Source organism: Hevea brasiliensis, chromosome 9 (genome assembly GCF_030052815.1).
Source record: "Hevea brasiliensis isolate MT/VB/25A 57/8 chromosome 9, ASM3005281v1, whole genome shotgun sequence".
NCBI lineage: Eukaryota > Viridiplantae > Streptophyta > Magnoliopsida > Malpighiales > Euphorbiaceae > Hevea > Hevea brasiliensis.
In genome coordinates this window covers 7,691,706-7,703,848 of record NC_079501.1, presented here as the reverse complement: position 1 = coordinate 7,703,848, position 12,143 = coordinate 7,691,706, and the positions used below count along the sequence as shown (strand labels likewise).

General features: G+C 32.5%; 2 protein-coding genes, 1 non-coding gene and 1 pseudogene across 3 annotated transcripts; 2 read left to right on the top strand and 2 right to left on the bottom strand.

The window, feature by feature from the left end:
* The first annotated feature begins 1,201 nt into the window (after positions 1 to 1,201).
* On the top strand, positions 1,202 to 2,388 carry LOC110650056 (F-box protein At3g56470-like). The gene has a single exon (XM_021804847.2). It carries the CDS (start codon positions 1,202 to 1,204, stop codon positions 2,213 to 2,215), a length of 1,014 nt encoding a protein of 337 aa, XP_021660539.2. The 3' UTR covers positions 2,216 to 2,388.
* A 188-nt stretch (positions 2,389 to 2,576) lies between these two features.
* TRNAY-GUA (transfer RNA tyrosine (anticodon GUA)) lies at positions 2,577 to 2,668 on the bottom strand. Its single transcript is given in 2 exon segments — positions 2,577 to 2,612; positions 2,632 to 2,668. It is a non-coding gene; the product is annotated as a tRNA-Tyr (tRNA).
* Positions 2,669 to 3,783: 1,115 nt separating this feature from the next.
* Positions 3,784 to 5,436, top strand: LOC110650053 (secoisolariciresinol dehydrogenase). Its single transcript, XM_058152680.1, has 3 exons — positions 3,784 to 4,034; positions 4,327 to 4,398; positions 4,549 to 5,436. The coding sequence occupies exons 1-3, from the start codon at positions 4,015 to 4,017 to the stop codon at positions 5,354 to 5,356; spliced, it is 900 nt and encodes a 299-aa protein (XP_058008663.1). The 5' UTR covers positions 3,784 to 4,014; the 3' UTR covers positions 5,357 to 5,436.
* Positions 5,437 to 5,571: 135 nt separating this feature from the next.
* On the bottom strand, positions 5,572 to 11,418 carry LOC110650055 (bifunctional 3-dehydroquinate dehydratase/shikimate dehydrogenase, chloroplastic-like; annotated as a pseudogene).
* Positions 11,419 to 12,143: the final 725 nt, after the last annotated feature.

The following is a 12,143-nucleotide window of genomic DNA, read 5'->3' as shown; positions in this document are numbered from 1 at the left end:
GATATATAGTGAAATTTCAAAATTTGAAAGAGGATAATATGATTAAGTGTCTATTTGGCATTGCGCTTAGAAGGCTCAAAAAAGCAGTTTGAGAAAAGTTATTTTATTATTTTAGTATTCTTATAACTAAAATTTATCAAATTTAATTTTAATTATTTTTTAATATTCTCCAATTAATATTTTTTTTAAAAAGTGAGCAGTTTCAACAGCAATATAAAATATACTCAAAATATTTGGTGAAACAAATTTATAAGCACCAAAGTATAAAATTAATCTCCTTTAATTTTTTTTTTCTTTTTAAATTTTTACTTATAAGCTCAAAAAATATTATAAATAAACAGATAAACTCATTTTTAGAGCTTAAAAGTTAAAAACAAAGACAAGTAATCAACAAATCATCAAAGCAAATGCAAGAATTACTTCAAAGTAAATGGCTTGGTTCTCTCAGCCATGAAAAATTGGAGTTTTATTTTATTATTTAAAAAAAAAAAGACAATTCAATAACCAAATTCAAGATCTTTTGCACCCAAAGTGAAAATCATACCAATAGACCAAATACCCTTTTGATAATTTTAGTATCATAGTTACATATAGTTTATAAAATATTTTAATATGGCGGGCCCACTTAACAAGGAGATGGTTTCCAACTAGAACACTAGTGTGACACAAATTCTACCACATAGGAGAAACAGCTGCTATAAATTCTCAAGTTGTTCTTCACTGTATATCATCATAAATCACTATACACTGTTTTTGGCATCCAATCTGATTAAGAAATGAATTCTTCTCCAGAGCATTGGGTTACTTTGCCAAAACCCCAAAGGTAATGTCAAAATTTATGATTTGGATACTGATTTTAATTGCAGCTTAGATGATTTGGTTATTGTTCTTGATTATACCCCACATTCTTAATTAATACCAATCTGTTCTAAATTATTGAATTCAATTTTTTTTCTGGAAAATAGCTTTATTAATTGTTAGTATATTAAAATTCCCATCTCCTATATTAATCATACAATCTGATTCTTAATCCAAAATTTTAATTGATCATATGTTATAGGATCAATGATCCTCTGAAATCGTTTTTTAGATGCTTCAATTCCATTCATAATAATAAATAGCAATTAATATGGCTCATTCTCTCCTTAATTTCAAGAGAATGAACATCTTCTCACACTCCATAGAAATCTATCTGATAAAGATGGGTTATGTTACTTTTCAATTTTTGTTGTGTTTTAAATCTTTAAGCGAGGCAATCTTGGGCAGGACTTGCAAAGGTGACAAACCAACCAGACAATGGTCTGACCTTCCTCACGAGCTTTTAGCATTAATTGCTGGAGGCTTAGGCATAATTGACCTTCTCAGCTTTCGTGGTGTGTGCAAGGACTGGAATGTTGCTTCTCGTACAGCTTCAGCAAAGATTGAATCATCGCCATTACGTGAACCTTGGTTTCTACTTTATGGAGAAAGTTCTCAATGCCTCCTCCTCAGTGAATCCGGTAGAAGGTACACCATCAACATCCCAGAGCTGGGCAATGGTGGAGCCACTTGCATAGCATCAAAAAATGGATGGCTTCTTCTACGGATAGAAAACTCTATTTTCTTCTTCTGCCCATTCTCTGGGTCAAAAATAGACCTTCCCAAGTTGCCTAACTCAAACTTCTCAAATTATGCGGCTACATTTTCATCTCCTCCTACCTCCCAAGATTGCATTGTTTCTGTTGTTTGCCAGAATGATACATCAGATTTGGAACTGTGCGTTATTGGCCGTGGGGATAATGAATGGAAAAACCATAAGCGCAAGTGTAACAAAGAGATACCACCCAAGAAAATCAAATGTGCAGCATATTGTGAAGAGGAATTCCATTTCTTTGACGATGCAGACAAACTAGTGGCCTTTTCCGTCAAGAGTTTACAGTGGAATATCTTTAGGATAATTTCGCAGGAAAAGCCTGGTGTTGGATGCCTACCATATTACATGAGAAGGAATTACTTCGAGACGAAGAATATGAGACACCAATTAGGTTTGGGACGAGATGTATCGATATCTATTTGTGGGATGGTATCACTAGCTATTGCCCCGCGAAATAGAGAAAGGATCATCTTTGGTGAGTTCATCAATGCTCCTCAACCTCAAGGATCTGAAGAACGTAGCCTTAAGGGGGTGTGGATCCAACCTCGATTCTTTTATGTTCCAGCGAATCAGAGCTGGTAGGGTTAAACCCTCATCTTCTTAGCTAGTATTAGGTAACTTAGTATAATGGAGTTTTTTAAGTTATTAATTAGTCTTGATTTTGTGTAGGATCATCTTCTTCTGTTTTTTCTTTTCTTTTTTTTTTTTTTTCTTTTGGTTCCATGAATTGTGTTTAATCTATTCCATAATTTAACTATCTAGCTTGTCATTTATAATTAATGTTGTGATCTTGATGGGCTTAATAAAAAATTTCCATTCTCTCAATATGCTATTCTCCTTGCATATACAGTCTACTGGCCAGGCTTAATTCTTGTGTGCCTTCACTGCCTTGGACTTTGAAGGAGTGAGGCATATATAATTGAATGGACAAAAGGAAAAAGAATCCGACCTGCCGGATTCGAACCAGCGACCTAAGGATTAGCTGTGGATTTCTCCGACTACAGTCCTCCGCTCTACCAACTGAGCTAAGGTCGGATACATGACTTGCGTCGATCAATTATTTACTTTATAATTAATTTTGGCCATGGACATTGAAGTTCAATAAAAAAAAAATCTTTTGATGACAAGTATTTTTAAGTTATTGGATAATAACAAAAAAAAGGTATGAATATCCAATGGATCCTCAGCTGACCTATCCAAGAGAGAAAAGTATCCATTATATAACATTGTGATCTACAGATATTTATCAAGTATAGCATAGAAAGAGGCGGAGCTATAAGATGTCTAAAGTGGCCATCGCCTCCCACCCCCACAGCTCCCCCATTGGCTTTTAATTTTTTTTTAATTGAAAATTTTATTTTAAAAATAAATAATTATATAATATATAAAACCAGTTATTTATTATTTCATATTATTTAATTAATATTTTTTTATTTATAAATCATTTTCCATTTAAAATAATTTTTTTTTTAATTTTATTTAGTTTTACTTTATTATAAAATATATTTTACTGACTTTTTAATAGATTAGTGGATAAAATAAGTTTAACAAAGTAATTTGATGAATTTATTATTAGTTTTAAGTGTTATAATTTAAAATGATAATGTTTTATATAATATTTTAAGTATGTTTATAAATAAAAAAAAATTCTTTTAATTATATAAGTAATTATAAATAATGAATATTATTTAGCCCTCTTAAATATTATACTCAAGTTCAGCGATAACTCCAACGTAATGTTCAAAAGCCTCATTCTGCATTCGGCTGTATTGTTTTCCATGGTATCCTTCTAAAATAATCAAGCTTATCAATTTCAACAATTTTACTCTAAATTGGTGGGATTTAGACATTATTTTTTTTTCTTTACTGTGATTTTTAATTTCGTAACAAGCAACTATAATATTTATAACAGTTAAAATTAATATTATCAGTATGAAATATATATAGTTAAAAATATTTAGAAAATTAAACTTCTAATTAAAAAGTTTAGTGACAAAAAATGGAAAATGCTTAAGAAATCCTTAATTAATAGATTTTGCTAATCAATGCAGATTTATCGACTTTGGTTGAGGATAATAGCGTTATTTCCAAACGTTATTAAAAAAATAATAAATTATAATGACCATATTACCCCTGAAAGTGAGCAAGTTCTTTCCCTTGGACATGTTACCGAACTTACCGCTGAAAGCTGGCAAGCCCTTGTCCGTCAGCAATCCGACATGTTTGGAGAGCTTATTATAAAAAGGAAGGGGCATAATCGCCAGGCAATAACTTCCAACTCTCCACCCAGAGCAAAAGCTTGACCGTGGAGGCTAACTGAGCACGAGCTCGGCATACTGACAGCTAAACCGATCTCTTTGTTTCACTTCTGCTGTGGAAGTATGTTCAAATTTGGATTTAGGTATGTTTCTTTTTAGATCTTCATCGCATAAGATTGATTGAAGCTTCTGTTGTTTTTCCCTCCTACATATGCTGTTACCGGGAGAGCTGTATTGCAGCTTCTCCTTGTACAGTGAGGATCTTTTCTTTTCTTCTGCTAATAGATTAATTCAACTTGATCTTGAATTTCTGCGGCGAAGGAGTTGACCCAATGCCTGGTCGGCTATGATAAGATAAGAAAAGATGTGCTGTAGTTGTCCTTTCTTGTAGTATAGCTCAATACAGCTAAACTGTTCTCATTATTATTGAAACAGTAAAGGTGTTTCCATTTCAAGAACTTCACTTGCTGAGATCTTCACCAAGGGATTTTCTACCCAGCATGGAAGGTGTGTGCGATTATTCATCACTTACTGTTGCAATTTTTGCTCATATTATACGATATTATCAGAAAGTAGAAAGTATTAGACTACAATCTGCATGGTTGAATAGACATATTTGATGCACAAGTATTCTATTATATATATGCTGTGGCATAGGAAATTAGAGGGGAAGGTAGCACTGATCACTGGAGCAGCAAGTGGTATTGGGAAGGCAACCGCAACCAAATTCGTTAACAATGGTGCCAAAGTTGTTATTGCTGATATGCAACGCCAACTTGGCCAAGACACTGCAAAAGAACTCGGATCCAACGCTGCATTCATTGCCTGTGATGTAACTAAAGAATCTGATATATCCAATGCTGTAGATTTTGCCATTTCTAAATTCAACCAACTGGACATAATGTACAACAATGCAGGGGTAGCCTGCAACTCTCCTTCAAGTATTGTGGACCTTGACCTTGCTCTGTTTGATAGAGTCATGAGCATCAATGTGCGAGGAGTAATGGCTGGGATCAAACATGCCTCGCGTGTGATGATCCCCCGAAGAACTGGCTCCATTCTTTGTACTGCCAGTGTCACAGGAGTCATTGGTGGTCTTTCACAACACACATATGCTGTGTCCAAGGCCACTGTTATAGGCATTGTTAAGACTGTTGCATCTGAGCTACGCAAGTATGGGATCAGAGTCAACTGCATATCACCTTTCGCTATTCCAACTCCACTTGTCATGGAAGAAATGAGTCGACTTTATCCAGGTGTTGATGCTCAACGGCTTGTGGAAATAGTACACAACACTGGTACATTAGAGGGGGAAAATTGTGAGGCTATTGATATAGCTAATGCTGCACTATATCTTGCATCTGAGGATGCCAAGTATGTTAATGGGCATAATTTGGTGGTAGATGGAGGTTTTACATCATTTAAGAGTTTGGAATTCCCTGCACCAGATCAGGTGGTGTGCTAACCTTGTTTAATAAAGATTTTTAGAAGCATTAATCATGTATGGAATTTTACTTTTCCTGTATTTCATTGCCTTTCTCAGTATCCATTCTGCTTAGGGGAAGTTTTCCATCTTGCTTAAGGAACTATTTTTTAAATTACCATTTAAAATTGCTCAAGAGATGATTAGATATCGCTCCTGTTATACCAAAATCCAACTCAATCACATTGCATTGAATGTTTTGAGGAAATTATTTATAAAATTAGAAAATAGGAGTGTATTGCTACAACTTTAAGCAGAGACGCTTGTAAGTAAAGGCAGATGTTACCGCTATATCATTAGCGAATACAAAAGGTATCTCAGGCACATGGCTGGCTTCCTTCTCAGCAGATTTTACTCTATATATTACAGAATTTGATACAAAAATTTCAACCAATCTGACCTGGACATGAGACAAGCAGCAAGTAGGCTTCTTTGCACTTCTATTATCCCAATAGATTAAAACGAAAGTGATGAAGAAATTTACATCCGCAAATTGTACTAAGCATGGTGGGGCATACAATTAGAATTGCTCCAAGACCAGCTTGCGCATGAATGCCTCTGGAGCTGCATAGCAGTGGAAGAAAGATGAATGTTAGAACACAATTATTTCTAATAGTCATAAGAAGGATTCTCCATTTCATATAAGTTGAATAGTTGAAACCTAAGCCACCAGTGAGCAGCCTGAATTGACCAAGGGCCTGCCTGATAAACATCTCAACCCCGCTCACTACAATTGTACCAGCCTCTTTAGCCTCTTGCAAGAGCCTTGTATTTCTAGGCGTGTAAACGGCATCAAATACCAACTCATATGCTTTTAAGGCCTCCTAAAGACAAGAAATGTGAAGGATTTATAGATCAGTATAAATTCTCTGTTACACAGTTCTATAGAGTGAGACACAGAGACAGAGAGAACTTTTGAAATAGGGGATTGGTCTGAATTAGGTTCCATTCCAACTGCAGAAGCATTTGCAAGAATCATCCCATTTTCTGTAGGGAATCTGTCCAGATTTTCGTATGGTAGTGCTTTTCCTGACACTGCATTTGCAAGAGCCTTTGCTCTCTCTTTACAAAACATAGCAACATAGTTGGACATAGAAGTATATGTTAATCGTATTGTTTGAAGAGAAAAATTTAAGCATTGCTTACCATAATTACGGTTGAAAATAATGACCCGAGTCCCTCTATTTTGGCACCAAAAACAAGGGCTCTTCCCGCTCCTCCTGCCCCAACCAACACAAAAGTTTTCCCAGCTAGAGGTGAAATGTCTGATGCTCCCCTGTTGGTAGCCCATCTTTCTGCATTTCCAGTGCAACAATGAATCAGTTCAACATCATCATTTTTACTGAGGTCAAAACCCATTAAACAAATCACAGATGTTATGATCTAATTATCTCTTTCAGCTTCTGAGAGATTCTAATTTAGTATTAATTACTTAAGAGTAGATGCTAAAGACCTGTGATACCAGATAGAGACTAGAAGATGAACTAAGTGGGGCTTTCTTTTTCTCTTTTTCATTCTTCTGTTCTGACCTAAAGACAAATACTCTTTAGAAAGATGCAATGCATTGTTAAAAGAAAATATAAAAATATCAACATAGTACCTCGTAGTGCATCCTCTATTGCACTAACAGAAGCATCACAATCTGTATTATAACCAACCAGCTTCCCATCGGTAGGTCTCCTTACTATAGTATTTACAGCTCCTACGGACTGGTTGACAAGAATGCCATAGTTTAGAAACTTACATATAAAACTATCAATATAACCAACCAAGAACTTCAAAGAGGCCTAATGCCATTAATTAACTTGAATTTACTCAAACCAATATTAGATCTCTTCTGTTACTCAGATTTATGGAATTCTAGTAATTATTCATAAATTGCTGCCAAAGAATATTACTGACCTCTAGCAATGCATCATTAATTAGTTAGCTCAAGAAGAAATACTAGTTTTGAATTGCAGAATCTAACCTTAGCCAGTGGATGGATTTCACCGCAGCACCCAACTGCTGCTTCCTTGTGTGGGATTCCAACACTACATCCATCAAAAAAAGGGAAATTTCCATTCATTAGAAAAAAACTGCTCCACAATGCAGTGTTGGAATGGAAGAAATGGATCTATGTAGCCAACACCAACCCCTCCAATTTGGAATTAAGGCATAATTGAGTTAAGTATGGTCTACTGCAGTTCACAGATTGAATTTGAATATGAGCATACAGGGGAGGTAATGCAAAAACTAATAAATGGCTGCATACCTGAAACCTGCAAAGTCAGTTCTTGTGTAGGTTCTAAAGAATTCTTTAATATCATCCACTTGCATGGGAACATAAAATCCATTATATCTTATGTGTCTAAAGGCAGGGTTGTGCACAATAGGACCTTTGCTATGGCCAACTGGATTTGAAATTAGACCAAAAAGCTTTTGTTTCTTCATTTATATATTCAATCTTATAAACATGCCTAAGACTGAATAGAGTTGGTATGCCAGGAACTGGCTTGTCTCCCAAAGATCCATACACCAAAAACCCACCAAATTTTGGTCCCAAAAGCTGGCTTATAAGTCCTCTACTGCCCATTGCAACAGCAATCAGTGGCACCTGCAGGCAAAAATTACAATATAATAGTTGTGAATGGAATTTTTCAGAAGTTGAATCAGAGAAGTATCTACCTGGCAATGAGCAAGCATCTTAAAAACAGTTGCCAAATCTGTGATATAATCCACATTGATTACTAGCTTAATCGCATCTGCTCCTGTAGACTGCATACAAGCAATCAGATTACCAAGCTCCTCCGTCGAAGGTTTCTCGCTGTTCACATAGCTCGAAACAATTAACTTGCTATTGGTTCTGTTGTACAAGTATTCAGTCATGTTGATATCAGAAGCCACCTGAAAAGTTCCATTTGATTCGAGTCAATGATACGAACCTATTCACTTCACTCGACACTGCAAAATATGCTCATATGAATAAAATTGGGACAAGTTTCAAGGTGTCCATGGTGGTGGGTAAATTCCATGGCTTTCCAGGCCACGTCCGCCACCTCTTTAGCGCCTCAGCCTCCCATCATTCCCATTTCTTTGCAAAAATCTAAGCCAAGAGCAGACAATATCTGGTGACTGGTTCACGGATGACATGTCGTATTTATCTTATGAAGGGTGGCAAGTTGGCACTGACATGAGTTAAAGGCAGCGTGTAAAATTAAACGACGCGTCGCAGTATCGTGGTATTAGTTTAAAGCAAGTCCAATAACTAGTTGGGTTTGTCTGTGGGCATTCGTTGTTGATTGAGCCCACCTAGACGTTAATAGGTTAATAGTTATTAATTATTATATATATATATATATATATATAAATAATATACTGCACCCAGATATGTGCACTTAATTAATTTATGAATAAAAAAAATTATAAATATTATATTAACTAATATTATGATAAATTCCACGTATAAATTTTGTTACTGTATGTAAAAACACCTAAATGTAAATATAAAAAAAAAAATTCACTAAAAAAATGTAGACATTATCTGCAAAATATTATTGCTCAATTTAATATTCAAATTATAATTTTTCTATGTTAAACTATTATGAAAAATTAAAAAAAAACCGAAAATAAACATCAAAATACCTATAAATGATTGCAATTAATGAATAAGCACCTCACAGTCCATTTCGACAAATTCAACATTTAAATCCACAGCTGATCTCATTACTTGCAGCCAAGTATTAACGTTGGTCTTCCATGAATTCTGCCTGCCATTGCCATAGCTCAAATTAATGCTCTTATGCTTCAGTCAAATATTCGATTTCCTTTTTTTTTTTAAGAAGGAAAAAGATTTGTCACCGTAATTTTTTTAAATATTAAAAAATTAATAACCAATGGGATTTAATTTTTATCATTCAATTGATAAGCTTTTTACTACATATTGTGAGTGATGATTTTATTTATCTTTATAATAATAATAATAATAATAATAATAATAATAATAATTCAATTACCCATTTTGTCTTCCCTTTTTAACCATGAAAAAGAAAAGACAAACCCTAAAAGGGCAAATAAATGGTGGTGGCCCACAAAATTGTAAGGCTCTTCCATCTGAACATGATTAAGGAAAGCAATCGCCAAAAAAAAAAAAAACAGAGGAAAGCAATAGCTCCAACATATTTTGATCTCTTTAATGTTTCATTAATGAGGCATGGGCAGACTATGGAACCCGACATGATTGATAATTATAATATATATATATATATATATATATATATATATATATATATATATATATATATTATATTTTAAAATCTTTTTAAAAATTTCTTATATTTTAATTTTTAAGTACTTGATTAAAACATAAAATCAAGAGCTCTCTCTAATTATTGAAACTATGAATTTGATTTAACTCTTAAAGTTCATTTATGATTTTGGTTTCAATTTTAATTTGGTTCAAATTTTAATTTACCTCCATTTAAGTTTTTGCTTAAATATAATGATCTAATTTTTTTTATTTTTTAAATAAAAAATCTAATTTTAATATAAAACTGAATCCCAACTTGATTTTAATTCAATTTTAAATTGATTCAATCACAATTCAAGTCAAACTTAAATTTAACTGACTTTAATCCATTTATAGTCTAATTTAAATATGTCTTCATTCTAAATATTTTTTTGTGTCATAGTTTTTTTTTTTAATAGAAAAAGTATTAATATTATTGTTTTAGTTTTTATAATTAAAAATAATTGATTTAAAATCAATAATTAATTAAAAATTGACTTGTATTTTTTTACTTATTTCATATCAATTAAAAATAATTAATAAAGTTAAAATGATTAATAAATTTAATAATTTGCTAAAGTGTTGTCAGCCTAAATTAAAGATTAATGTATAATTTCTTACGAATGCTTTAAGACTCAAACTTGGTATACTAAACTTACGTATTACCGTGGAATGGAAGAACTACTTGGAGCCTCAAATTATATAAGAATCATAGTATACGAGTTCCATGAAATAATTTCCAGCCTTCTCGGGTCTCGTTTATTTGGAGTAAATTACTAAGTAACTTCAATTTTTCCAAAAGTATCAAAATGAAGCTTATTTACCATTTTTGTGAAGTTTCTGAGATGTGATAGATCATATATCATATATATAGTCAGTTCAGCGTTTTGGTTTTTTAAATAATGTAAGTGTGGTCAAGAGAGGTTGTTTATTGTAATAAGTAGGAGGAAATACCTGAAAGCAACTATAGTAGGCAGAGTTCTTAGCTTAATGAGTTTCTGGGCCTGAGAAATGTGAGAGAATGTCATGGAATCAATGCGAAGCTCAACAAGGTCTGCACCTTCTGCTCTTGCTTTTTCCATGGAAGATAGCATTTCACATTCCAATGGAGTACACACCAGCACTTTTTTTCTGGAAATGGAATGCCATGAATGTGTGTTTGCGAGCGTATGTTACAAATAGAGAAAGAGGCAGAGAAGGGAAGATGTGGCTATAGTTTCAGCCCTGGCTTTTCTTCAGTTCTTGCAGCGGACACCAGAGCTTCTTTATAAATGTAAAATCTTAAGTTTGTAATTAAGGTTAAAGGAATATTTGGTCCAATTTATCATTAATTATAACTTAAACAATTAAAATACTCTTAACCTTATTTTCAATGTGAAATAATTACATTACTCAAATTTTATTTTGTTAATAAAATACTCATCCATCTAAATTTTATATTTTAATAATTATATATTTTATATTTAAATATATAAATATTATGTTTAAAATAAAATAAATATAATTTTTTTTAATTAAAATATCATTTGCTTGTTGTGTTTATGAGTATCCTCTATCCGACTTTGGGTAGCGATAATGAACCGGAATCCGTGATGAGCATAATTTCCAGGGGAGTATAACGAAACTAATGAAAAGGATCTATCACACGTATAAACAATGACAATGACAAAACCTAGTTACAGAATCACAACATGAGATTTTCCAACCTTAAAAAGGAGATTTATCATATGCAACCTAGACGTCTTGAAGGGACATGGTTCCCTCAAGTACCGGCCATCTTTTCTTTCTTTCTCCGTTAATTTGGAGAATAGAGAGGGAAAGAGGGATTATTCAATATATTTAGTTTACATACTTTTTCATTCATATAAAATACAGTTTTTTTTTTATGAAAAACTCACATTTACATAAATAAAGAAGCACTAAATTATATGCTTCGTGCACCAATATTCGGTTATTTATTCAATTAGTAAGATTTACATATTTCCATGTTTCTTTAGTAAATTCACTTTCATTTCTTCATTTCACTTCACTTTTACCTCTTTATTTCAATCAACAGTCTTCCTTTGGCAGTGTTTGGATTAAAGGTTTGAAATAACTGATGAAAGTTTTATTCCTAATAGCTACTTTAAATCCATTTGATAATGGATTTAAAAATATTGAATAGTTATTATTCAGTTGATGCATCTTTAAATTACTTAAAAAATTGCGATATTAAAATTGTTTTCAATCAACCGTTAATGTCTCAATATAAGAAGACCATTTTACCTTTCTCTCGATTTACATATATATATATTGCATAGGAAACGTATATATGTTACACTGTTATTTATATTTTCTTAATTTTTATTATTTAATTTTTATTTTTTTAATAATAAAATAAATATGATACAATAAAAAAAATTATATATAAATGATATGATATAATAAATTAATAAATTATATAATAAATCCTAAAATTTATATAATTATCAGTTAAACTATCCTGTTTGATTAATATTTCAA